We start from the raw sequence: 27,753 nt of genomic DNA, 5'->3' as shown, positions 1-27,753 counted from the left end.
AAATGATAATAAATAGATCCTTTAGTGTTGGTGGGTTCATGGTCTCCACCAAGTTCATCTACTAACTCATATTAAGAGCTCCTGCCTTCAGTGGGTTTGCTACCGTATCTTCAAATGTTTTCATTTGCACTGTTTCATTTGTAAGCAGTTTGTATGTCTTTAAGAAAGAACTAAAGAATTTACTTAAATTCAGGTAAGCAATTTGAACTTTTTATGACCCCCCCCGCCTTAGAAAAATGTTTATTATCTAACCTTGGAAATCAAGGTTGAGAAAGTCATATAACGTACTTTTCAAGCTTTATTTGTTTCTATTGTCATGGTTACATACAGGGTAATAAAATCCCAGAGGCACACAATTTAAGGTGAAAACCACTAGACGTGTCTTTAATTGGTTATGTCTTCTGTTCCAATATTGAAGTTTCCACATTAAATTTTCCAGTTTGGAGGAATAGACTGAATGCCATGTTCTTTCTCAAAGAAGCCAGTGATCCTGACTCTTGGTGGTGCTCTGACAAAGAAATCTTCATTATTTAGGACCCTGACACTGTGAGTCTAATAAAATTCTTCCCAAGCCTGTGCAATGGCCTTTATTATGAGCGAGAATGGTGAGCATCAGTGATAAAGGTACGTGGCTGTCTTGTTTTAGAACTGACCAATCTCATGACCTCAACTTTGGGTTTTTACACAGTAAATTACACAGTGAATTTTCCCAGTGTGGCTGGATTTGAATTTGTAACACTAATTTATGCTTGAATGTATGCAGTGTCTAGAGTCCAGATAGGCATTAATAAATAATATTTATCTTTGTATTTTATGTATTTTAAGCATTCAACTTTGAAAGAAAATAAATTTCTAGGTTAATAAAATAGTGCAATCCATCTTTTATTTATTTTTCTCATTAGACTGAAATAATAAACCAAATGAACAAGAAAGATGCTAATAAAAGATTCAGCATGGAACATTATTTCTCAGAAGATGATGTCAAGAATATTACGAAAATATGCAGATTGCTTGTAATTGACTTGCAGAAAATCAATGCATTTACCTTTGAAAAGCAGAGGTATTCATTGCTTTCAAGCTTCAGTCCAGCACCTCAGGCTCCCACTGACAGTCCTACAGTGATGATCTTCTGGTTTGTTATGAAAGAAAATGGAAGAATCTCTCTGGAAGGAAAACTTAGGTCATTTCTGTGTCTGTGTGTCTATTCCATAGTGCGTATGGAACACACTGAGAATTCTGCTTATCATTCTTTGCCAGAGTAGTGAACAGGTTCTAAATCAAATAGTCTGAATGACCATAACACCAAAAATAGGATTGGAATGTTTAATGTTATAATTCGCTCAACTAATGAAAATGGAGCACACCGTCTTCTTTAGTCAGAGATTTGCAGTCATCTTTTGCATACCAGATTTAGCCAACAACCAAATTTTAATCTTTAATTAGGAGACATGAAAATGTAATTAGCAGCAAATAACAGAATGACAAAGCTCGCCAAAATCATAAAGGTTCAAAGGAAGCAGCGCTTTTAGCCACAGTGAGAAGTGTTCTTCCAGGAATTTAAGGAATCGTGATGACCCCTTCGCCTTCCCCATCCCCATTTCCACGGCAAATTTTCCAGGAACAACGTTGCTCTTTGACAATAAAAATGATGACCATCCAGGAATGGCTGTCAAAACCAGACAGCATACATTCTTCAGAGTCAAAAGATCCTCAGACCTGAATAAACACCATAGAGAAAGGAACGTAGCAAATTCTAACACAGCATACACACAACACAATCAATTCCTTTATCAGAGACCGATACAGTTTTGAAGATGCATTTTCCAGAAGGAAGCAGAGGGCAGTCAGGACCATCTGCAACTGTCAAACCTGTGGAAGTGAACCAGTGCATTACAAAAGTCCCACAATGTATGAATTGTAAGTGAAAAAACAAATGCTTTATCAAAAAAGGGTTGGTCGATGGCCCAACATACAGATATTCATATGTCTATATTTATATATAGAATGATAAAAATCAGCTTGCATGAGGGTCATTCTCTATCTACTTTAATGCTATTTCACACATACTATAAGCAATTTACAGAATTTGTCATTGGCATATACAGGAATTGCAAAATGAATTAAAATGCACTGAAATCTAGAACACTCAGAATGTTTTTATATAAACCTCCCAGGATTGACAGGGATTGGCCAAAATCACCACTTGCCACCATACAAGAAGTATAATCAAGAAAAAGGAAAAAAAAAAAAACCCCAAAAACCCAAGAGGAAAGGAAAAATTAAAAAAAAAATTCTTTTATTATTCCTTATTTAAGACAATGCTTTCTTTCTTGACTCGCAGTGTTGATAATTTTGTTCTTGCCCCCAAACGGGGGTTTTGTTCAGTGATAGTTTGTGTTCTGTAGCCTTTTGATTTCTGCTCATTTCCTGCAGAGAATGGATCTTTTAGTAGGAAACCAGTGGGATCTGTAGTAAATATTCACTATCGATGACGGTCAGGCCAACCCCTGAGCAGTCAGTGAAATGATGCTCTGAGTATCCGAAAGAAAAGGGGGAAAAAAAATAGATCTTGCTATTAGAAAAAAATGTCTCATCACGTCACACTAATTCTCTTGAAATGAAAGATCAGTGATTTGGCCAAGATTATAAACAAAGTGTGAGGCAGCCTCTCCGTTTATGCTTCCGAAGGCGGGCGCTCCTTGGGTGGGTAACTAGAGAGCAGTGGGTGCAGAGTGGTGGTGCTTGGAGTTTAGGGTCAACTTTGCTGTCCGCTCCGTAGATTTTACAGGCGATTTGCTCTTTGCTTTAAGAAGAGAAAGTGATATTGGAACAAAGTCAACACCTTAGACTAAAGCAAAGCACCCTTCACAAAGCCACAAACAAGAAGCAGGACAGAAAGTCCATGGCTTGTAGCTATCCACGCACCTGCGGAAGAAGTTATAAGATATTCGCTCATCTCGAAGATTTCCAATGCTCCTTATTAGGCTGTTTTAAACACATACAGATATATATTTAATTAGCTCGCCAGCTTGGCTCTGGTGCTCATGAATGTCTTGGCATGCACTGCAAACGACAACACATACAGAGGATTTCAGTCCCAGGAAGTGGTCTTTGTCTGCTTTTGTCTGTCCTCAAACAACGCCGTCCCACGACTGGGAACACCGAGAGGAACAAACCCAAATACTCTTTCCTCGCGTGACTCTAGAGTCATTCGATTGCTCCTAGACTGGTACCTAAAAACACATTCTCTGTTTGACTATCCGGTGTGAACATAACGCCACAGGGGATGAAACCCAGACTGAGAGAGCAGCAGGCTTCTTAAGGGCGAGCAGAACGCGCCCTGGCATGGGTGCATTTGAGCACCGGCTTTCAGAGGAAAACCTTTCCCAACTTTTTATCCTTCAAATCTGAAGAAAACGTTAGTGCTACCAAGAACTGGACGTTTTTGAAAGAGCTCTGAGCCTCCATAAGGGAGCAGGTTAAATTGTATTTTTGCATTTTTCTCCCCATATTTTAATCCAGTCAGCTACACATGAGGTATTTAATACCTTTAGTAGTAAGAAAACAAAAATGCAACGAACCTCAAAGCATTTCTTCTTTCTTTGTTTTTGTTTTTTTTTAAATTCAACAAATGTTAGAAAGTTTGAAGAGGGGTGACGGTAGGAATAATCAATCTCTTACACATTTCAGCTAAATTATATTCAGGTCCACATTGGCAATGATAGAAATTGAGGTGGAAACACATGTTCTCAAAAGGTCACACTGTAGAGTACATATTTGGGAGTTCTAACGGGGCTGTTTATTTCTAACCCACAATACTGTTTCTCAGATATGTTACTTTCATTCTGCCATTGATTTGCCCTCATTTGTGGGGTGAGCCATGCATTTAACACAGAAATCTACTAACAGAAGACCCAGAGGTTCGTAGTGGGTCTCTGGGGAGCGTTGCTTCATTCAAGGAGGGGTGATGAGGTTCAAAAGTGCAAAATAGTAAAAAAAATGTAACCGTATGACCCCTATGCAGTTCTAAGTACAAATATTTTGCAAGGAAAATATACACAATCCACTTAGCAAGAGGGCTTTCCAAAATTAGATATATGCTCTTAGTATCTTTCGAAGAGAGATTTTTGATGGGGATTTATTTAATTGAAAAAAAAAAAGAAAGGGAAAAAAATTGATTCTGTGGCTCTTCAAATTGCCAACACCTGACTTGACTCCAAGTACATCTGACATTGAATAAAGACTTAAAAAAATGCTAAAAACAACAAAACCAAGGAAAAAAAATTTCACTCTTCAAGAAAGGTACTTCGTGAAATAATGGTTCCCTTTTCAGCATGACCATGGTAGATTGGCTCAAATTGCTTGAAATTGTGTACTACAAGCCTTCTTTCTCAAAATTCAAAGGGAACAGCTACTTTATTTTGACCCAACATTTCCTATCATATTATGTCCAGGATGTGCAAGTTAAAACAAAATTTACCTGCGTGGTATCACTGGAAGCAAACCCCATGATATACTATGAAAGGTATTTTAAGACTAAACTTTTAAACTGCCATCAGATACGCAATAAACCATTGCAACACAGCACTTTTTTTTTTTTCAGATTGTAATCATTCATCCACTCTAGGTAATGCGATTCCTAGCATATTTTTAATTAAATGAAATTTATCCTTGTCAAGCCAATTACAAGTTTTTTTTTTTTTACTGTAGAGTCAATTCTAAAACAAATCTGTTTTGTCATCAAATCACTGATTGTTTTTCTCTTCTTTCTAGGGTTTGTGTATGTCTTGAATGAAGAAGATATGTGCTCCTTTATCTTTGTTAATTGCAAAGGTTTAGACAGTGAAACCCGAGCCTCTAAAATGTTTTCGTTTGTCCTGTGTAATTTTAACAAATCTTCATAATCACTTTCATTCAGATGAACACTTTCCTGGATATAACCAATATTTAGCAAACATAACATTCTATTCTAGAGAAAAATCAATTTTTTTTTATCAAATGCAAACTTTGGCAGCTTGTCATGTTCTACTCTTATTTTTATGGATAGAAACATTTTATTTTTTTTTAAAATAATGAGATTCAGGATTGCAGTCAGAAGCCCTGAGTTCTAATTTCCTTTGCAGCCACTCCTGAAATTTCAAATAAGGTATTTGTTTCTTTCATTTATTTTCTAACACAAGCAGAATGATTGTGTACTACTGTTTTATGTATTTCTTTTTTCTTATCAGTATGTGAAACGTGGCATTGGACCGCTCATTTCTGCTTTATTTGGTTTCTTTTGCTCCATGCCATAATGTGTTATCCATAATGTATTATGGCCCTAAGATGGTCATGCATGCCCTCAAATATCCTATTTTCCACTGAGTCTGTTCCCACCAACTAGTTGTAAGCTCTCTCTCCTCCGACCTTCAGCAGCCATTTTGGTCTTGCTTCTCCTATAGCCTGCGCATGGCTTATACTGACTTATAATCATTATTTTTACATTTGTCCTCACTGATCACTCTAAAAGATCATTAAAGGCAAGGGTGACATTTTAGCTTTTTTTTTTATTACTCGCAAAGTTTAAAACAATGCCCTGAGTTTCGAAACTTTTGCCTCCAACACACAATACCCTGTGAAGAAGAAAGGGAGATACTATTGTGCTGTTATGTGAAGAAAATGCGCAGATAGCATGCCGAAATGAAGAGCTGGCTGAGAGAGTCAAGAGATGCCTCTCTGACTCAGAATGTGATTTCATGGTGTCCTTTGACTCCTATTGAATAATGGCGCCTTTCATTTGTTTTTATGCTTGAAGATTTCCATAGTGTTCTGTCAGGTGTAATTTTCATGCCTTTGTAAGGGGAGGGGAGGGGAGGCAGCGCATTTTCTTCATTTTGCAAACGGAGACTCCTAAGAAGCCTAATGACTACAGAAACTTGGCTTCCATTTTCCGGCCCTTTTTATACGTCCTGCAATAGCGAGGAACGCATAGCCTTCACTGAGCAGCATCTCTCAAGACGGTGTCTGGGACAAATGAGAGTTTAGCCAAGGAGAAATCTTAAAAAAGCCTGGAATATTTTATCTTCACTATCTATAATTATTATTTCAGAGACTATCAGAAAATTCCATCTATTTCTTTAAAACAAAGCAAAGCAAAGCAAAACAAAACAAAAACAATCAGAGCACAGTGGTTGAGGCATTCTCAGAGGTCAGGTGGAGAAGGGGCATTTCCTCCACCATCTCATCACGGTCACTGCCATCTTCCTGCCTCATGGGACCAGATTGGAAAGGCTGCCTGGCCCTCACCTCTGGCTCCCTTGTAGCTCCTTCCTCTTCTGGGCTCCCATTTCATTCCTGTGTCTACAATCATGAGAATATTTAACAGAGCTATTACTTGTTCACATCTATCTTCAAAATGGCTACAGTGAACCGGGTACCTACTATGTGTCAGGGAACACGCAGTAGGTGCTTTGCACACATTGTCTTGGTTCATCCTCTCAACATCCCTGAACAGCAAACATACAGATGGGGAACATGTAACTCGGCGGCATGGAACAGCTCACCCTGGGTTACGTGGTTAATAGGTTGTAAAGCAAAGGAACAGAAATGAAGAAACAGCAACACAGTCAGATCAACTCGACATATGTGCTTTTTCTGAAACTCCCTGAGGCAAAGTAAGCTTCCGTCCCCGTCTCCACGTCTGTCAAATCAAGATGTGAAGTTATTATTTAAATTTACGTTCATCTTTTGAGAGAAAATGCCCTGGCTATGATGTGCTGTGGAGAAAAAAAATAGAAAACTTCTTTTTCCCAAATCTGAACTAATAAATATTGGATATGAAAACATCATTAACGTCTTTGTTTTCCTAAACATTAATAAGTAAAGCTTCTTTTGCTCCATATACTGTCCCAAATGCCTTATCATATAATAATATTTTGAACTTTTCATAGTATAAGCTTTTTGAGCTTAAAGCTTCCTCTAAATTCATTTAAATATTTGAATGAGAGGTGGGTCCACCATTATCCTTACACGTCCGCCTCTTTCCATGAATTTCTCTTTCCCAAACTTTTGTTTTCAAATTTGATCATCTGGGACCAGAAGAGGTTAAGTTGATTGTTCAAAGTGCCACCATTAGTTAGTGGTGGGGAGAGAGAACCAGAGCTCTAGGGTTCCCAAAAAGATCTTTAGAAGAGGATGGGGGTCTTTAATTCAAAGAAGAAAGGAGAGCACTGGGACAACTGTCTAGACAATTTATTCCATCTACTCTTTCCAGCTCTTCAAATATCCTCTCTCGGCTGTGATTATTTTGTGATGGATTAATTTCCTATGTGAGCCTAACTCTTGATTTTGATATGGGAGTCACAATTTCAGGGCACCTGCCTATAGATTTAGTTTTTTCTCTTCTTTTCTTGTTTGAGTATGTAGTGGGGTCAAAAGAAGCAAAAAAGAGAGAAAGAACACAATTTCTCTCCTGCTGTGATCCCATAGTCTGACTCCAGAATCTTTATTTTGTAGAAGTGAATATTAGTGATGCTGATCACATGAACAAACCTAAAAATGGAAATTTTCCAATAATAAAAGAAGCAACACCCCAATTGTTTTGCCCTGTGAAGAGGCCAAGCTTAAACACAGTGGGGTGTCCCTTACAGCTCTGGGGACAGACAGGCCTTTGACTTGTCTCTCTATTACAAATGCCAGCTTTAGGATATGAAAGTAGCTATGGGGGAAAACTTGGGCTAGCTTTTAATGCAGTTTTTATTCAGGTTTGCACATACTGAATCACAATTTTAGGGGAAAGGTCAAATAGTAGGATAATTTTATCCTATAATTTTTTTTTGAAAAGAATATCTTTTTTTAATAGATTCTTATGGGTCCAGAGCCAGTTTCTTCCAGAAATCCATTTTTAAAAGAAATATGCCTCATCTTGACCTAATACATAAATTACCTATTTTATTTTGCCCAGGCATGTTGGCAGCAAGCAGCTGTTCAAATTTTCTTTCCTGCTTTCCTTCAGTCAGCAAATTTTCACCTCTATTCTAGTTATAAGGCCTCTTATTGTAGCTGAGGGAGAAAAGTGCCCACGTACACAAGGTCTAGGTGACAAAGTGCGTGGCTGATGCCCCATTCACCACAGAATGTTCCAGATTGTCTTGCTTACAACAAATCCCTGCAGGCTCCCAGAGTTCCTACTGTCTGCAGCGACTCAAGAATGGACACAGAAAAGCGACGCTGCCTCCCACCTGCTGAGTCCAAGCGCATCTTAAAGCAGCACATTTTCATCATCATTCACGCATCTGCGTAAGAACCCATCTTAGTGCGGACGGTGACGATTAAGGCGCCACAGCTAAGACTGTGTTGCCTCTGTCCGTGGTCCTGAAAGGCTGCTACGATCATTTTGCCGATTAAGGAACTGAGAAGTTAAACAACACGCTCAACTTTACTCAGCGAGTAGGTGGGGGGGGGGGGGGCTGAGACTCAGAACCACTTCCGCCTGATGCTACAAACTGACTTGCATCATAATCTCACCCGAGAGTCTTCATGCCTGAAAACTCCATACTTCTCAATTCTGCCTACATGGAAATATGAGTGGCTTTGACAAAATGAGAGAACAATATACATTAGTGGAACAACAAATGCTTTCAAAGAATTCAGTTTAATGCTACATATATTTAATAACTGCTTTAATGCATAAATAAGAGTGATTTATTATTAACTCTACATTTACTGGTATTTAAATTAATGCTGTTAAAGTGCTTGAAACTATTTACTCATTGAGTTTAAATATGCCTTCTGCATGGAAGTTTTCATTATTAATTAGCAAACTCTTTATTCATAAGGAGAAGGTGGATATTAATCCACACCTTGCTGGGATACGATGTTGTCAAACAGTGTTTGTATGAAGGCTTAAATAAGCACATGCAACTCAGGGAACAGAACAGAGGAAACTCTGAGGACAGTTGGTGTCAGTGCAGGATGGCTTGGCTGAGTGGCTGTGACCAAGAGCACCTGTCCCCTTGTAGGCAAGGACAGATGCCCTGAGAAAGGAAGCTGATAAAAGGTGCTCCAACTATTACAATTTGCTTTAATTCAAGGACTGAGAGTTTAACCTATACTGAGTGGTTTTTTTTTTAATGCCTATAGGATTCAGAATTCATGCAAAAATTCTCTCTCAGGCTTTTTTTTTTTTTAAGCAGTTATATTAAATAAAACATAATTATCATTTCCAAGTCTCCTTGGAGCTCCCACTGACTGCACCAGGGGTCACTACTTTGTTCTCCCCCAAGACCAGGGGGTCAGTGATTCATACTATGGAGAGGAAAAATGACTGCATGTCATTTTATTGATGGATTTTATTTATATGTGCTTAACTTATTTCAACAATATAAATTCATCTAGATCACACTCACTACGTTTAGAAAAACAGGAATAATTTGACGGTCAGATTCTCCACCTAGCACCAGGAAATAAGATATAACGTTCTTAATTTCAATGCTGCTGGCCACCCCTGACTACAGTTTCACAGTAAAACTTTTAATATTCATATGCATGTGTGTACGTGCATGTATGTGTATTTTTAATTTGTTAGGAGCTTCACAATCATACCAGACCTTTATTTACTTTGATTTTCTTTGTTTCTTTGTTGAATACAAGTTTGTTTTCTCTCTGATGGGCTGTCTGACACTGGGCTATTTTTAAATTTGGGAAATGTACAATAATGTTCTTTTTTTCCCTGATAACAAAAGTAATAAATTATCATTGTATAAATGTTATCATCACAAGCAGAGGAATCAAATAATAAAAAATTGTAAGGTATCTTGACTTTTGATGTACATTCGGTTTCTTCTTGTCATTTCTCTATGCATATGTCTTAGATTGATTTAAAATTTAGTATTTTTTAGTTTTCACTTTAAAGTATTGTATCCTGTATTTTTTCACATTATGTTACATGTTGGTTCTCTTCTAAACATTCTTTGAAAACATGATTCTAGAAGGTGCTTAGTATTTATCCTATGGTTTTGCCATGCTCATTGGGACACTCTCCTGCTCTTGGTCTGGTGAGTATTTCCAGTCATGGGCAGATCCCTGTTCATGGGTCTGGGTCTGCCTCACTCCCGAGCTCCTTGGAATTTCCTCCTAGGAGCATCATTTCAGGGACAACGGGTCGCACAATTTAAAGCCCTATCTTTCCTGCCAATTTTCCTCCAGAAGGGAAGTACCAACTCACCCTGCAAATATTGATACAGCAGAATGTGTGAGTCACTGCAACCTGGATGACACGTGATGATTTTCAAAAACTTTGCCAGGATTATATGTGTCAATTTTTAAAAAATGACTAGGGTTTTGATTGAGACTGCATCAGATCTGCAAATACTTTTGAAACACCTGGCATTTACGATACTGACTGTCCATCCCAAAACAGCATGTTTACTCATTTACTCAAACCTAAACTCTTTTAACAAACTGTTCTGATGATTTTTATATTTATACAACTTATTTGTTATTCTTTTTTTAAAAATTAGATATTTTATACCTTTTTCTTGTAGTTAGTATTAAGGATTATATATTAAGTTGCAAAGACTTTTTATTTGGTTATTGCTGCCATATGGAGAATTGATTTACATTTATGTCTTTATCTTGTTTTTATCAATATTGTAACATGATCATTCTCAACATCTCTAGGTCATTTGGAGTGGATTACATAATCATTGCATCAATAAAACTGAAAATTTCCCTTCTTTTCCTGATTATTAGACACAAATATATTCGTCTATTAAATCACTTATTGGTTACACTTGATTTAATTAAGCAAATGTTTCAAGTGATTTAGAGTAAAATGTTATTTTCATTTGCCTATTTTGCACTTTAAGCCTTCAAAGTCTCAGGTGTCTGATTTTATGTTAATTGTCCTTGGTCAAATTTTTCCTCTCTGCTTAGCTCTTTAATTAATCAAAATTCATTCGAATCTGCGTCACAAATTGTAATCATGTGTTTTTTTTTGTCACTTATTAATTAAATAAATCCTTATTATACTTTTGATTTCATCAGCTATTATTTTTTTACAGTTTTAATTTTCCACACTAATTTTCTTTCATCTCTATATAAATATATATTAATATATCAATATATTTATTAATATATCAATAATATAAAACTTATATAAATCTATTCATTATATTAATATAAATATATTTATTATATAATAGATTATATTATATTATATTATATAATATATTAAACTATTTATAAAGACTCTGAGGTTCAGAGTGACTGTTGTGTGCAGCTCACTCAACTAACAAGGTGGTAGAGAGTGAATCTAGGAACCAATTCTGTGTTTATCTCCTACCACAAGCTACGCCTTTCTTATTACATGGTTCTAAATCCATTTTGATTTTCTCTCTTTTTAAAGCTTTTAACAAAATTCTCACTTGTTTATGTTTTCAGATATATAAAGTATATGTTTAAGATATATAAAGAAGATATAAATACTATATATAACTAAATACCTAGATAATATACACAGATATAAACCTTTATATAATATATAAAGTAGATATGAATATTATATAAAATAAATATATTATATATCAGATATAAACTATAAATATACATAAATGTGCATATATTGTGTATGAATACAATAAATATATGTAATATATAATCTAATATATGTAATATATGTATACATAAATATATGTATATGAAAATATAAATATACATGTGCAATTATTTTGTGATTTAAAAAATTCCGAGGGTCTTTTTTTGAAAGCTTGGATTTAGTTAAGATATCAGCCAGTGTGTAGAACTTTGGCTTCCAAAGACATGTTCTTTATTCAGGTCACAGAGTTCGTGGTCCTAAAACTCCTTTGGAATTTTATTCTTTCGCACAATAAGGATGTGGCTACAACGTTGGGCAAGACAGCTGGTGGCCAGCACGGCGTGGTTATGTAGGGGACATTTATCACCCATTAAAGGCATCGTGACAGAAGGGAATAAGGAAGCTGTGAAATGGTGAGCAATGAAACTTAATAAAACTTCATTAAGAATAATAAATTAGTCTTGCCCCTTCAACTCCTCACCTACAGACAGCCACCCAGGAAAATACTGGCCACACTGGGGCCAGGCGATGGAAACCATTTACCTTCGTCATTTCACGGCTGCTAATAATAATAAAAATACAAGAATAGCGCATGCCATTCTGGCCATATTAATGCAGCAACTGGTTGCCACCTTTTTGAGAGCTGATCAGTGCCATGCTCTCTGTGTGTACAATTCCACTTAATCCTCAAAGCTCTGTCAGGACGGTGCTACAGCTCCTGTTTAATTGATGAGGAAGTGGAGCACCACACAACTGTAACTGATGGAAATGAAATATGTGCAACCTTTCTCTCTGTTGGTGAGAGGCTTCAGGAGTCTAGGGAGCATCTCTGTGCAGATTTCTGCCCCTCTGCAGCTGAAATGAAGGCACCTGTCCCAGTGTCCTTGGAAGAAAGAACCCTTGCCTCTCCTCTTTGAGAACCTGTCATCTTTTTGACCAACAGAATGAGGTCCTTCCAGCGACTTCTCAACCCCTTGGTTACCCACCCAGAAAACTGCCTTTCCAGCAGCTTCCTCAAATCTCAAGGATCACGACATCCTTAAAGAGCTTAAAACATTGGCAAATTCCGCTTCCCGTCTCCATCACAGCGCTCCTGGTGATCACAAGTGAACCTTAAGGAATCTTAAGGTGGCCGTGCACTGAAAAATCCTTCCAGCTCACAACAGAGCCTTGGTTTTACAGACCCAGCTGGTTACTGAATTTCAGTGAGTTAAGTTAAATATAGTTAAATATACCGCAGAAGTCAGTATAGACTTTTCATCTATGTAATTCTGGTTCAAACACAGCTCCAGCAAATTCCCTGGCCTCTGTTACCCAAAGCATGGCCTCAGATCCATTTTTCATCTTCCTCATAGACACTCGATTCACACAGCAATCGTTTAACTGATAGAATTACAATGATCAAGTTAATTGAACCCGTGTAAGTAGCCAAGTTGGATCATTTAAACCAAAATCCACAGCGAGGTCTGGATTATACAATTGGCCCTCTTATCTAGATGCAGTCAACTGTTTGCTCATATTTTAAAATCAGAAAAGTGATCTCCTCCCAGGCCCTTCAAACCCTCACCTCCCTCCCCTCACCAGCTCTGAAATCTGTTGTGAAGATCGTTCGCGCTAACGTTGGCCACTTTGGGAAGGCTGCCACGTGCGTGAGCCAAGCAGGGCCCCCCAGAGCTCCCGGCTTCCACCTGCTGTAGCAACGCTCAGGTTCACATCATGTCGAAAGCACAATGATCATCTTTCCAAGCTCAGAGAATCACTCCTACCCACACGTGGAAACATAACCACACCGAAACCACGGCCAGTTTTCTGACACGTGCCCACTGCTGAGCTCAGAAATGAAGCCAACAGCGCCACAAAAGTCCATCACAACCCAATTAACAGCAAAAGACCAGTTTCTGAAAAAGCCGTTTGCAGCATCACACACATGCAGATGCCATATTATTATAATTTTTTTTCTCTCACCTATAAGAACTTTTTAGAGGCATGGTTCTCATAATTTACCGCACATAAAAATGAATAGATAAAGAAGTTCATACTGTAGAACACAGGGAAATATGTTCCAGATCTTGCAGTAGCTCACGGTGAAAAAGAATATGCAAAGGAATATATATGTATGTCCATGTAGGACTGAAGCATTGAGCTGTGCACCACAAATTGACAGATTGCAAACTGACTATAACTCAGTAAAAAGAAAAAGAGAAAAAAGCTTATTTCTGGCTCAGAGATTTCAGTTCAACAGGTGCAGGGTGGGGTCCTGGAGTAATAGGAATTTGTAACAAGCCCCCTGGCAAATCCGGGGCGGGTGACCAGCACTACACACTTGCAGAAACACTCTTTCGGCATCTGGATCAATTTTGAAATGGTGGCAATGGTATCTATCTATGCAAATATAATTATAAGAAAAAAAAGATAAAATCAGAGATCTACCAGAACCTCCCTTGTCTCCTTTTGTCCCCAAATATGAGTTCCACTTCTTGCAGGCACTTAGAGGAATGAACAGGGACGTGGTGACCTTTGGAGCCAAGAAGTTATCTTCAGGGTGACCACCTACTCTTGTCTGAGTCTGAGGTTTCCCAGCATGTGGGAATGGCAGCATCGAAAAGAGGGGAAAATGATACAATACAGCTTCACAGTAAGTATAAAAAAATGCTACGGAGATCGGAGTGAGGAGACAGCCAGTTCTAAGACAGTAAGAGAAGCCTTTCTAAAGGGATTTGCCTTTGAGTAGGAACTCAGCGAAGAGGGAAGGACCCACGCGAGGACGTGCAAAGTCACAGGGTAAGAGATACAGGCAACATACCCAGGAAAGAGCGATTTGGAAGATTCTGTGTGAGGATCGGGGAATCGGGAGAAAAAAGGGCTGGAAATTGCACCACGCAGGGTGGCGGCGGTTCTTTGGAAATGGTAACTGTGTAATACTTAATTCTGTTGTGATCTGGTCCGTGTCTCACAATAAAAACAGGCAAGGAGGAGCTGCTGGAATAGATGAGGAAAGACGTGGGTCTGTGCTGAGAACGAAGGCTATGCTGGCAGATCACAAAGGAGGCAGTTGTCCAAGGATGCTCTGAAGAGACGTTTAGCGGCACCGATGGCTAACTCATCATGGCAACTGACACAAGAGGAGGGAACGTATTCAAGGTTTCCCCAGGACCTGTGAAGGTGGTGATGTTATTAAAAGATTTTGGACCTGGAGATCGTCATTCTAAGTGAAGTGAGCCAGAAAGAGAAAAAAAAAAAATACCATATGAGATCACTCATATATGGAATCTAACAAAAAAAAAAAAAAAAAAAAAAAAAAAAAGAAAAAAGAACAAAGAAGACACTAACGAACTCATCTACAAAACACAAACCGACTCGCAGACGTAGTAAACAATCTTATGGTTACCGGCGGGAAGGGATAAATTGGGAGTTCAAGATTTGCAAATATTAACTACTATATATAAAATAGATTTAAAAAATGTCTTCTGTACAGCACAGGGTTACGACAAGATATTCAACATCTTGTAGTAACCGATAATGAAAAAGAATATGAAAATAAATATATGTATGTGTGTGTATGACTGAAACATGATGCTGCGTGCCAGAAATGGACACACTGTAACTGACTATACTTCAATTAAAAAAAAAAAAAAAAAAGAAAACAAATGATTTTGGGAACACCAGAGGAAGAACATTTCTTTTTAGGGAGAAAGGTAAGATAAATTCGATTTTGAATGTTTCAGTTTAAGGACCTGACCTGAATAGTTACTGCTGCAAAGCAAGCCACACTAACACCTAGTGCCTTAAAACAACAATTTATTATTATCTCTCATGAAATTGGCATAGCGTGAATTCTTCCCACCGCGCTGGGCACAGTGGGAAGGGCCAGCGCAGGCTCGGGGTGGGGACAAGGGGCTCCCCGTGTCAACGGCTGGTGTCAGCCATCTGCACATCTCTCCTGGGGCAAACATGGGGAGATGTTCTGGGGGGACTAGGGTGAGCCCTAGTCTGGCCTCTCCAGGAAGAAAATCAGAATGAGAATGTGAACCGAGACGTTTTCTAGGGAAAAGTGAGCAGCTGAAACCGTGGGAATGGATGAGAAGATCAGGGCGTGGAGAATGGGAAAAGAGCCACATTTAAAGGAAGAATTCAGGAAAGAGAGGGGATCTGAGGACAAATGATGTGGAGATGGAATCGGGAGTTTTAGGAGACCCACAACAGAGGAGCACCCGCACAGGACTGACGTGGGAAGGAGATGGAGAGGTCCAGGACCCAGGAGGGAGAGCCTCAGGGGAGGGGGTGCTGGCTGTGCACCTTTTGGGGGTGTGGCTGCCAGGCTGGGGCAGGGCAGGGGCGGTTCTGTCGGCCTGATTGCAGGAGTGTGGGGAAGGGACCGGCAGAAGGGAGCAAAGACAGAGGGGAACCGAGGATGGGAACTGGGGGAGGGTGGAGGCTGGAGGGGAAGTCTGGCTTCTGAAAGAAGTAGTTTATTGAGGTATCTGGAGATGTGCTGACGGGGCGGGATCTCAGCTAAGTCTCTGCTCTCTGTGAAGATGGAACTACACCACTTCCTGCTAGAATCAGGGGCCATCAACCTCGGAGCATCCGCAGGGCGGTTCTTCAGTGTTAGTTACAACTGGAGAGAGGTCAGAAGAGTCCGAGAAGAGAAACGAAGATGCTCAAAAGCCAAGTTTCATCTGTTGGCTTTATCATTTGTCTTCATTATTTTGGTTCTAATTGTGGATTCTCAAATGGAGGGAGAATTAAAAGAACTTAAAAAGAGATATCATAACGATAACGCTGGATGGAAATAGTCACATGCTCGCTAACTTTGGGGAAAACATGGGGTTATCCGTATGAAATGACAGTGAAGTCTTTTCTTTATCTTGTGATATTGAGATGGTAATCGCGTACGCATCTTTTTCCATCTTTTTCATGTAAGTATCTGCCCTGGGAAAACTGGTAAAATTCTATGACAATTGGAACATTACATACTGAGTTACTTCCAGCTAGTAATTTTCCTTCACAGAGACACGGAAATTATTTGACAGAAAAGGGTATGAAATTGAGAGTTGGGTATTTCTGTCTAAATGATTCAGTCAACTAAGTCAAAACTATGATGAAAATAAAAAGCCGATGGACCAGCCCTTGGGTAATAGGTTGGTACCACGGTGTCATATATATTATGGTGATGCATGACTCCTGTATCAAGAAAACGTAACAGAAAGGCTAGTGCAACTCTTGGCCCTTAAAGGCAAGGTTTTAATTTTTGTGTCTTCATCATGGCTTGTCTTCAATAGAATATGGAAGATGTATGATCAATGGAATTTACAAATATTTTATTGCCTCACAAATGAAAATATAAACTCTTTGAAGAGAGGAAGTTCTGTCTTCCATTTTTGCATTACTGAGCCTGGCATATAAGCTCTTGAGGATGGAGAGTGAATGAATAAATGAAGCATGGGTATTGAAATCAGCTTTATTTGAATATAACCCGAAAAATTATAAAGCAAAAATATAAATCAGGATGTGGGTATTACAGTCAATATCATGGTTTATAAATATCCATCCCAAATACCGTATTTTACTCAATACGTGTGCAAGCACAGAAACTTACACATGAATAAAACGGGGGGCTGGACTGCCCTCGCTTCTGAACGAGAAGTTAGAAAATGATGCTAAATGCCTACAAAATATTTTCCAGTATTCACTGGTAGAAAAGAAAATAGAAGTGAAAAATTTTCTGAAATGCATTTCCGATGAATCTTTGCTCTAGCGGATACTTTTTTTTAATGGAAATGGCTTTTAATGAGTGAAAGCTCCCATGCATCAGCATATCCCCTGATTTCTTTCATCCTTCCTCCAGAACAAGCAATGAATGAGGCTGGTGACGGGATGGAAAATGAACAGTGAGTGTGGTCGGAAACTTAGAAGAAAGGTAACCTTTTACCAGGTGGCACCAACTGCAACACTGAGAGAGACGTTAAAATAAAATCGTTGAGTACGTTTTTTAATCCAAAAAGTAACGCGTTCAGAACTGGATAGAACATTTCATTCTATGCTTGGGATCCTTCACTGGGAATACGGAAATCTGTCTGTCTGAGTTCCCAGCGTGGATTTATGGCATCCAGCTTGGAACATTCTACACAGGCTAATAATTTCACTTCCATGATTTGCCGTTCTCACTAATTAGGCTGTGAACTGTCTGCTGAGGGTACTCTGTAATTCTGCCTTAAATGTCTAGTTGCTTTTTTTGATAGCATGAAAGGGGAGGGCAATGTCCCCAAAGACACTAAATCTTTACCAAATAATGGCTACAGAAATGATAACCATTAGGTATACATATATATGCAGCATATATATAGCTTATAGCATGTATGCATACTTATATTATGTGCAGATAATGTGTATATTCTAGCCATGGTTTTTTTTTCTTTACTTTGGGAAAGAAAACAGATAATAAAGGGGGAGATGAGACAAAGTCAGACAAAACTGGACGTCAGAGGGGCTAAGTTGTGTATTCACCACACTGACATGAGCTGCCATGACAAAAGCATTCTGGGAGAGCGCCTCGCCTACATTTAAAGCAGGTGTGAACTCACAGGGAGCCTTAGGCAAACTCACCACGGATCATCTCCATCAGCACATTAGGTTTAACGTGGAAACCCAGGGGGGCACCCATTACTTTAAAAGCGTTGTTTACAAGCAAAGATTTAAAGATACACATCTATATATTTAAATACATAAAGATTTATATATATATAAATCATCCTGATAAAATGACTGCTTTTTAAAAAATTTAATGTTAGCAATATGATTTTTTTAATTACCAATAGTGGTGGCAAGTAGTAACTCTTCAATGATAAAAGGGATATAAGGGGAAAAACTTTAAAAAAATGATCGGGTAAATATATTATGGTCCCTTCGTCCTATAATATTGCATCAAACGTTTGAGCGAAATACAGGAGCATTTCGGGGTGGTGTCAGGCCCTGCTCATCCCAGGCCATGGTTAAAACTTCAGTGACTTTCCATTGGCTGAGTGACTGCATAAATGAACGCTATTCAAAACAGCTTTAGCTTCCACAGCTGACTGAGGAAGTGTGTGACTGAGCTTCTCATTTGGCACCAGGGCAACATTGACAGGAGCTGCCTTATCTCCGCACCACCCACCTCGCTTCCTCCCATTATGACTTTCATCACAGGCAGCCCCAATTCCTCCTTCCCAATCAAAAGCCCTTGGCGCCAGGTCCTGCTTAAGGCAATGGGGGTCCCTGAAAATGGGATGCCTCTGTCATTTGCGTGTTGATTAAGTGAAGGTCTCTTGATCTGGGTCACTACTGACACATCAATCTGTAGAGAGAATGAACTTGCATTTGTAATGCACTGAAACATTACGTGATTTATTGTGCTTATAATGTGTAAATACAGAAGGGGAAAAAAATAAAGTCCAGCTCTCAGATGCCCTGCACTGAAGCACGGCCAGCAATTAACAGCACAATTCACACCCTCTGGGAAGACAGCCTGGAGCTTGCTTCCCGTCTGTCTCACAGCGCATCCTCATTCCAACTGAGCTAGCTCTCTGCCTTTACAACCATCATATGGAAACCTGGCTGCTCTTATCCACCTTCCTGTGGAGGTTTGCGGGTGGTAAAGGGGGATCCATACCTGATTGTGGACTTTGTTTGGGGATTTTGGCTACCGCTTGAGGGCTGGAAGTGGAGGGCATTCGCTGGTTGGCAGAGCTGTGGATGCTGCTGGGCGCGGCCGCCGCCGAGACGTTCCTGCGAGGCTTGGCGTCTTGCAGCCACATGGGCGAGGCTTCGAAGGCCTGCATCCTCCGGGCGTGGCTGTTGGCGTTGACCTTCAGGTAAGCCTGGGCTCTGTGCTCCTGGAGCTCTCCGTAATTGGCATCCGTCACCCTGCACTCGTACAAGCCTTCATCCTTTTTCCTCACTTTGGAAATCTGAAGCTTGTGCGAGATGTCATTCCCTTGGACTTTCACTGTCTGAAAAATTGCAGGTAAAAAAGGTCAAATTAAAAAAAAAAAAAGTGCTACGTCCAGTGGTTTCCTTCCCACACTTGGTCCCGAGCTCACTAATCACGCTGGAAAATTAAAGTGTCCCAGTGGCCTCCCAGCCACAGGCAGAAAGCTGTTTATTTCCTCAGTGGTCAAATCAGAAGATCTTACTTAATCTGTCCTACAAACAAAAAGCAAGATTGCGTTGTAATGAGCTTGATTCAGCCAAGGCCAGGTTCCACGGGCCACGTGGTTGTCAGCCCCCAGCTTGTGGTACCCGCTTGGCCATTTCCCAATCACGGGATTGGCCCGCGCCTGGTTAGGTCAGCTGAGTCTCTGAGACATCACAGGAATACATTGCTGGTCACGACTGAGTTTAACTGAGAATTTACCCCCGCTTTGGGATGACTGCTAAAGGAACTGACGAAATCAACTTGGCTACTACAATTCTGGGTGCCCCCCAAATATAGGACCTATATTCACGGGTGGCGTGACTCAGGGTGCAGACTGACATCACGTGAAACCCTATGGCTCAGGTATAGGGTCTTTATGCTCCTGAACTTGGGACACCATCAAATTAAACACGGGTTTGATTTTCAAAATGGGAACGAACTCTCCTATCGCTTCTCATAACTTGTATGCCAGATTAACAGCAAGATTATACATAAGATCGTGTTTAATATACAAGATTCTAAATAATGTGTAATAGATCTAAATATCCAATTAGCACCCTTATCAGAACAGCCAGATTTGCCATACACCATATATTATCCATGACTGACAGGATGATGGATTTCTTAAGACCGTCCAGATCTGAGGATTTGGATGGTTTCAAAAGATCTACAGAGAAAAAATTCCACTATAAGCCTTTATACTTTCAAATGGCCACAAATAATTATGAAAACTTGCGAAATGTTCCTTTTTTTTTCATATAGAGTTGCACATACAAATGAGTATGTATTTATGTGCAAAAAATTACATATATAGTATAGTAATTCTGTACAAAGGATGGCAATTAATAATTTCAAATATGTTTTCATCTGAAGCACCTGATGAAGTCTGGGGCAGTCAGAGCAGTTTTATTATTAGCCCATTTTATAGTAAAGGAAACTGTTCAGGGGTCTCGGTCAGTGATTTCCCACAAGGACTGCAAAGCAAAGTCACCCAAGGACCTTTAGAAAACGCTCTCACCTGGATGAATGCAGAAGTACTGTCTGCATCTCTAGGGGACGAAGCTCCTATCTGTAATTTATGAAAGCTGTCTGGGAATTCCAAATTAACTGCTGGCTTAGGAATATGTTTCAAGGTCACACAGCAGGTTAACCGGGCACCCAAGGCTTTCTATGTCAGTTGGTGTCTAGCACTGTTCCCAGTTTGCTGGATTCTATGAACGCTGGGCAGAGATGATGCTGTTAGCAGTTGCGTGCATGACTATGTATCTGACTGCGTGCCTCCCTGGGTCAAGATGGGCAGAGTGGTCTTTGGAGGATCGAGGCGTGGGTGAAGGGTGGAAGATGAATAGTGGATAAACAATCTAATTATACGTATGTATGAAAAACGAAATATTGAAGAAAAACATCATTAATAATTGATCTCACCAACAAAGCTTTTCTAGCACTGTCTGAAAGCAACTATTTTTGTGATCTAAGAAGAATTGAAACATTCTAAAAAGTCAGTAAGTCTATGACTATAAATTGGAGTTTCTGGTTTATATCTTATTTTTTTCATATTTTCTCCCACGTTGAGATTATACATTTAGATTAGAATTTGATTGTATTCGCACAATATATTTTTTTACGCTTTTAGTTATGGCATAACCCCAATGTTATACCACTTTATGCCCTAGAATAGCCTCAGAATAAGTTTTTTTAAAATGTGGGTTATTGGATTTTTAGGTTCTTTATAAATATGTTATTTCTAGTAACAGAAACTTATTTATCGACAAGCAGAGCAATTTTATTAGTATAAAGTGATTCTATATGGCTTCACTGGAAGTGTAGCATAGAAAAGATTTTTTTTTTTTCTAATTTTAGGCACAGTTATGGAAAGTAATAACCAGCAGAGTAGAAAAACGGCTCTATTTTCAACAGGTTAACCTTCCCGATAATGTTTTCATATTTTTATTAGCTTTTGGCTTTAGAGTTTTATGATTTTGATCACTGGCATTAGAAATACGTTGCACACGTTGGGAATAATATTGAAAGCTGAGTTGTTACCACAATTTCATCTCCTTGTTAAATGCTTTATTATATTACTTTTTTTCTGCCTAGGAAGATTTTCACACATCAGCGTTTTACTTGCTTTTGGAGGATAATATGGGTGTGGTTTTGGAGTGGATATTAGCATTGCAGCCCCTTCACTCCTGCAGTTACGTAACTGCTAACAAAAAGAGCAAGGAAAAAGTGTCACGCACCTCTGCGGGCGGCAAAATGATTCTCTAATTCAAACATTTACACCATTAGGATAAACAGCTCCATTGTATGGGCTCTAAATCCGCTTCAGCGCGTGTAAGCCCAGTGAGGTAAGGCAGGGGCCAGCGGCCTTTGCCAGCTGCCTTTTTTGCGGACAGTGAGGTAAAAGGCTTTTGACAACCGGAAATTCACTAACTGGTGCCCTGGGGCCGGCGGGCAGCCGCGGTGACACTCACGCTGATCTTGGTCCCTTCGCCGTCCGGGTCCCGGTCGGGCAGCAGCTCCGCCTGCGGGGAGGAGGGAGGGGGGACACACGCTCAGCCCCGGCCTGGCCTGCGGCTCGAGAGGACCCGGGGGGGCGGGGGGCGCTGCCGGCTTTGGGGGCCCCGCTGGGGGGAGGGGGGGGAGGGGAAGGGGGAGGGGAAGGAAGGGACTGGGGGCGGGGACTTGGGCTCTGGGGAGGGGACTCCGGAGGGAGGGGGGACTTGGGGGAACAGGACTCGGGGGCGGGGACTCCGGAGGGGAGGGGGGACTCGGGGGGACCGGGACTCTGGGTCGGGGACTCCGGACGGGAGGGAAGACCCCGGGGGACCAGGACTGTGGGTCGGGGACTCCGGAGGGGAGGGGGGACTCGGGGGGACCCGGACTCGGGGGCGGGGACTCCAGAGCGGAGGGGGGCCTAGGGACGGGCGCGCACCGACTCCGGGGCCGGGGACCCGGGGCCTCACGGGGCCGCGCTCGGGTCAGCCCCCCCGCCCCGGGGCGCGCGGGAGTCTGCGGGACTCGCCCCTGCGCCTTCCCGGGCCCGCGTCCCCTCCCTGCGGTCTCTTCTACACACTTTGTCCCGGCCCCACCCGTCCGCCGCCTCTTCTGCTGAATTGCCTGCAGTCTCCGCGCGGACCCTCGTTCCCCGCCGCTCCGCGCCCCCCGCCCCCGCCGCCCCCTCTCCCTCCGTGGCCTCGGGTCCCCCCGTGACCCCCATCCCCCTCCCTGCCTCTCTCCCTTCACCTCTCTCCCCCGCCCCCCTGCTTTCTCTCTCCCCCCTCCCCCTCCGCCCTCCTCTCTCCAGCCCCCACCTCCCTCCCTCCTTCCAATCTCTCTCCTCTCCCCCCTCTTCAGCCCCCCTCTCTCCGCGCCCCCTCCTCTCCGTCTCCCCCTTCCCCCCTCTACCAACAACAGACGCGAGAGGAAACTGACGCGGGTGGGGGCTAGGGGTGATGGAGACCCCGACGGAATTCCTGCCCCCCATCTTACCCTCCCTGAAGGGGGCAGCGAGGGTCCAGAGCGGGTGTGTGCGTGTGTGTGTGACAACACGGCAGTGTCATCACGGGCAGCTGACAGTAATAGTATTAGAAAGGGGAGGCTATTCCTGGACCAAGACCGGACAACATGCCTCCCTTGGTTTCAACGTGGCGTGTGCCCAGGGCACATGCTCACCCCCTGGGCGCCATCCACACGGAGAGAGCCAGGTGGGTCCCCAGGCTCCATCCGGGCCCCGCCCCCCGCTGGACACTCGACAGGCTAAGCCCGCGCGCGTGGGACGGACGCGAAGGGACGGGTGCGGGCACCGCGACTCGGCTACCTGTGCCCCGGCCACGTCGGCCCCGGGCTCCAGGTCCTCGGGCCCCCGCAGGAACCACCACTGGATCTCCAGGTACACCGAGGCGGAGCCGCTCTGGAAAGCGCAGGACATCTCCACATTCTGCCCCTCGGTTGCCGTCACGTTCCGCGGAAACTCAGTAAATTTTGCTGCAAAACAGAAATGCACCCTTTTGGAATATCCTCACCACTCTTGCCAGCGTCTCTTAAGAGCTCACTACATGTCCCTTGGAGTTGGTGGGGGGATGGAGGGGGCGGGAAACCGGAACAAAAACCCTTCTGTGACATCGCAGACTTTGCCTGGCTCCCCAAGCCCTTTTCCTTTGCCTCTTTCTTGTCTTATTTTTGGCATCATGCCGAAATCATTTTGTTGCCGATCAAGTCCAGATAATGGAAAGGTTAACGAGCTTGCCAATGACTCCCCTCTGTGAGCCAAGATGTGCAGTTAGGTACAAATGCCTTTTGTCAGATTGCAGTAGCTCCCGAAACGTACTCAGGGATTCACTGAAGTACATTTTTAGACAAATCTGTCAAACTGGTAGACGAGGACAGCCTCTTGCCTCCAAGTTCCTAAACAATCTATGACTCACTGCGTGTTTCATGTAACAGAGAACGGGTCACGATTATCTGCCAAAATGCACTTTCCTGATACATCAAAACGGTTGCTGGCAATTGCGATTCCGAGGCAGTGAAACAAGTCGCGCCCTTTGCCAGCTGTGCGTATTTCCTCCTTTCCAAATTCCAAATTAACCTTCCTGTTTGTTCCCATCAAGCATTGTACTGTAAACTGTCATGCATCATGGGACGCAAGAACCACACATCTGGGCTCGACTGTTCAGATTAAAGAAGTCACGAGAGAGGACCCCCCCCCTCCCCGCCAGCCTTCTCTTTACCAACCTTGGCACGGCTAGTTTGCAAGATTCATGGAGTCATGGTGAAACTCGAAAAAGAAAAAGATGTTCCCTGTCTCCCAAAGGTACTTCTCAAACACGGAATGCCTTGGATGGCTGTTCTTATCTTGACTAAGGGGCAGTCTACGAGGAGCTGAGGATGCCCTAAAAGTCTTGGGGGGGGGTCTGTGGCTGACGGAAGCGCACACTACAATGCGCACTCATGGGGAAGGGGACCGAGGGGGCTGCAGGGCTGAATCAGGCTGGCTGCACTTTGCTCCCACTTTTTAAAGCGAGTCACCGTCAGCGTCTCTTTTTCAAAAATGTCATGAAATCCCCGCGTGATCTCGCCTGCAGTGGAACTGTGTTCACACTCAGAGGAGATGGGAGACGTTCGGGAGACATTCTGGATCTGAAAAGGACTTTTCTGGGCAAGCCGGAAGGAACGAGAACACGGCATTTTCGGTTTGCAGGAGTGATGCAGTCCTCTGGCAGCCGAGATGGGATCTGGTCATAGCGCTGAAATGGTCACTACAACCGCAGCCTGAGAAGTCCCGAGCAACCGGATTCTGCAGGCTGTCGCTGCTTGCAACGCAAATCGTGCCTTTTTAAAAAATGGGTCCTCGGAGGAGACTGTCCTTTGGTAAACACACATGCAAACGAAGTCACACGGCCCCCAGAGAAAGGAAACTCTAAGCGCATACTGCCCACGTCGAAGAGGAGGGCCAGCCATGGAGAGTCCCCTCTCCCCAGCTGTTTGTTCAGGATGATTTTGTATGCATGAGTGGTTACCCTTTGCGCACACACACACACACACACACACACACACATACACACTCACATCACACAGCCCTGTGTTTGTGCTCACCGAGAAACCCACCTCGCCGTCAGGCGCCGACCAGATTCGCTCACAAATCGAGCATGGCTACTATTTAATAAACTTTAAAGAAAAATGCCAAACAGAACACGGTTTCTCTGTTGACTTGCTAAGAACCTCACCACATCTGCCTGGCTATTCTTTGAATGTGGAGAAGACACACGCGCGCGCGCGCACACGCACACACACAGCACAAGCAAATGCATATCTGCCGATGAGCGCAGACTTACCTTGAGAAGAAAGCCCTTGCTGTACATATAAAACGGAAAAGAAAACAAATCCAACATACACCAAAAAGATCCCCATCATTCCCCTAAAAAAAAAAAAAAAAAAAAGATGGGGGGTGGTCACATCAGCGTGGCCAGCGTAGCCGACAGGCAAAAAGCCCTCCAAGAAAGGGATGGCACGGTCTGGCCGGCGGGGTCTCAGCGCTCGGGGCGCGGCGCCGCCAGCATCCCCGCTGCTCGCCGGCGCGGACTGGCTCCGGGGCGCGGGGCGCGGGGCTGCGCGCGCACCGCCCGATGGCAGCGCGGGGCAGAGCCTGGCCGCCCGGCCGCCCGCCCGCCCGCCCGCCCGGCCGCCCGCCCGCCTTCCGCTTCCTGCGGCGGGTCCGGCGGCAGCCCCGCGGCGCTGGGGCGCTGGGGTGCGGGGACGGGCGCGGGGACGGGCGCGGGGCGGGGGCGGGGGCCTCGCGGGCTCGCGCCGGCGCCCCGCTCCGTTAACTCCGTGCGCGCCGGGCCCGCGGCTCCGTCTGCGCGCGCCTGCCGGGGAGGAGGCGCCGCCGCCGCCGCATCCTTGCCCGGCCGGCTCCTTCCCGGTCGCGCGGCCGGGTCCCTCCGGCCTGGGCGGACTGCGGCGCGCGACTGACGCGGGCCGGAGCCGGGGGTGGGGTGGGGTGGGGTGGGGTGGGGTGGGGGGATGGATGGCGGGGAGGGAGGCGGGCTTGGCTGCGAGGGGAGGGGAGGGGAGGGGAGGGGCGGGAAGGGGTGGAAGACGCTGCTCGGGGCGGCGAAAGCAGCCATTCGAGGGAAACGGGGCTTAACCAGTTAGGAACTGCTCCAGCTGGAGTGATCACATGGTGTCACTTCGCCCGATTTACCGCGCGCAGCCCCGGCTGGAAGGGGAGCCGCTCAGGCAGGGGGCACGCCGCTCCAGCTGGCGAATGGAAGAGACGAAGAAAGTACAGAAATTCACGTACTGAGAGATCTTTCCAGAAAGAAAAGCCACAGCACGTTCACTTTGATTTTTTTTTTTTGTTTTCCTAATTCGTACACCCCTTTGCCTCTCGTGCCTCCATTTCAAATGAATTTGGGGGAGGGGTTTCCAACACCAAAAAGGTGTATATTGCCAGATTTATTTTTATTTTTTTGCTTTGTTTATTTGCTTTTCTTTTGCCTAACACAGCAATGGTGTAATGTCCCATAAGGTTGTATTAATAAGTGATATTGTTTGAAGAACCGAAAGCACAAGTTTTAGAATTCGGAACATACCTGGCTATCTTCCCTGGAGGAGATTTGAGATGTACGTTCTATTTCTTATGAAGAGCAGCGTCTACCGCCTTAAAGACTATTTGTCCCTATGAAGTCTCACCATGAGTCAGAGAATTTAAATCTTTTTAACAAAATGAAAATCGTTTTGCCATGTGCAGACACTCCCAGGTATTTAATCTCCAACTTCTGTGAGCTCTACCACAAACCTTTGGTCTCATTTAGAAATGTGACTCAGTGTTAACAATGCTGTTGGGAAACCAATGAAGGATATATAGCATTTTCATTTGATTGCTAAAAATTTTGTAGTTGGCTAACCCCTTTGCTGATCAGAAAAAGAAAAAAAAAATTACTGTTGGATTTTTAAACGACTTACCCTTCGAATGCTGACTATGCAGTAACTTAAATGATCAGAAAACAGACACAGCAAATTCATAACAATATTATTATTTTCTGTGTGTATATTTATTTTTCACTGTGCTGAGTGGCAGAACATACCATTTGGAGGAAGTCCTGAGTGATGTTTTACAACTGCTTATGTTTAGGCCAACTTGTATTGAGCAAAGGATTCTGAAGGATGTCATTTTAAGAAAATACATCTTTTTATACCCAAACACTCTTTCATGGAGAACGTGCCCACAACAGAGAAAGAAATCCAAGTTAATCCATCTGCTCCATACTAAACAGTATTTGAAAAATAAACAAAACTTTATAGAGAGCAGACCCTCAGGGGCTAACCCCCTCCAGCTTTAAATTTTATGCCTAACAAGATACATTCAATGTTTATCCCAAGGTTTGAGCTTTATTTGAGCATTTGACATAAACATGAGATTAATATGTCATGAAAATGACCTGACTTCAAGGTTATCTGCTGTTAGAACAGTTTCTGAGATATATATATATATATATATAAA

General features: G+C 42.7%; 1 protein-coding gene across 4 annotated transcripts; it reads right to left on the bottom strand.

Moving 5' to 3' along the window:
- Positions 1-296: 296 nt before the first annotated feature.
- VSTM2A (V-set and transmembrane domain containing 2A) lies at positions 297-26,222 on the bottom strand. 4 transcript variants are annotated; one of them, XR_006724364.2, is made up of 6 exons: positions 25,583-26,221; positions 23,569-23,735; positions 22,223-22,273; positions 19,224-19,563; positions 2,926-3,063; positions 297-2,803 (listed from the first exon to the last, which is right to left on the bottom strand). XR_006724364.2 is itself a non-coding variant. In XM_010953311.3 (5 exons), exons 1-5 carry the CDS (start codon positions 25,659-25,661, stop codon positions 2,712-2,714), a joined length of 729 nt encoding a protein of 242 aa, XP_010951613.2. In that variant the 5' UTR covers positions 25,662-26,221; the 3' UTR covers positions 298-2,711. The 4 variants fall into 4 exon arrangements, 3 of the variants coding, with proteins under 3 accessions (XP_010951613.2, XP_010951621.2, XP_010951637.2); XM_010953311.3 differs by lacking the exon at positions 2,926-3,063 and having other exon boundaries at positions 298-2,803; XM_010953319.3 differs by lacking the exon at positions 2,926-3,063 and having other exon boundaries at positions 2,799-2,925; positions 25,583-26,222.
- Positions 26,223-27,753: the final 1,531 nt, after the last annotated feature.

The sequence above is a fragment of the Camelus bactrianus genome, chromosome 36, assembly GCF_048773025.1.
Source record: "Camelus bactrianus isolate YW-2024 breed Bactrian camel chromosome 36, ASM4877302v1, whole genome shotgun sequence".
NCBI classification, from domain to species: domain Eukaryota; kingdom Metazoa; phylum Chordata; class Mammalia; order Artiodactyla; family Camelidae; genus Camelus; species Camelus bactrianus.
This window is presented reverse-complemented; position numbering and strand designations above follow the sequence as displayed.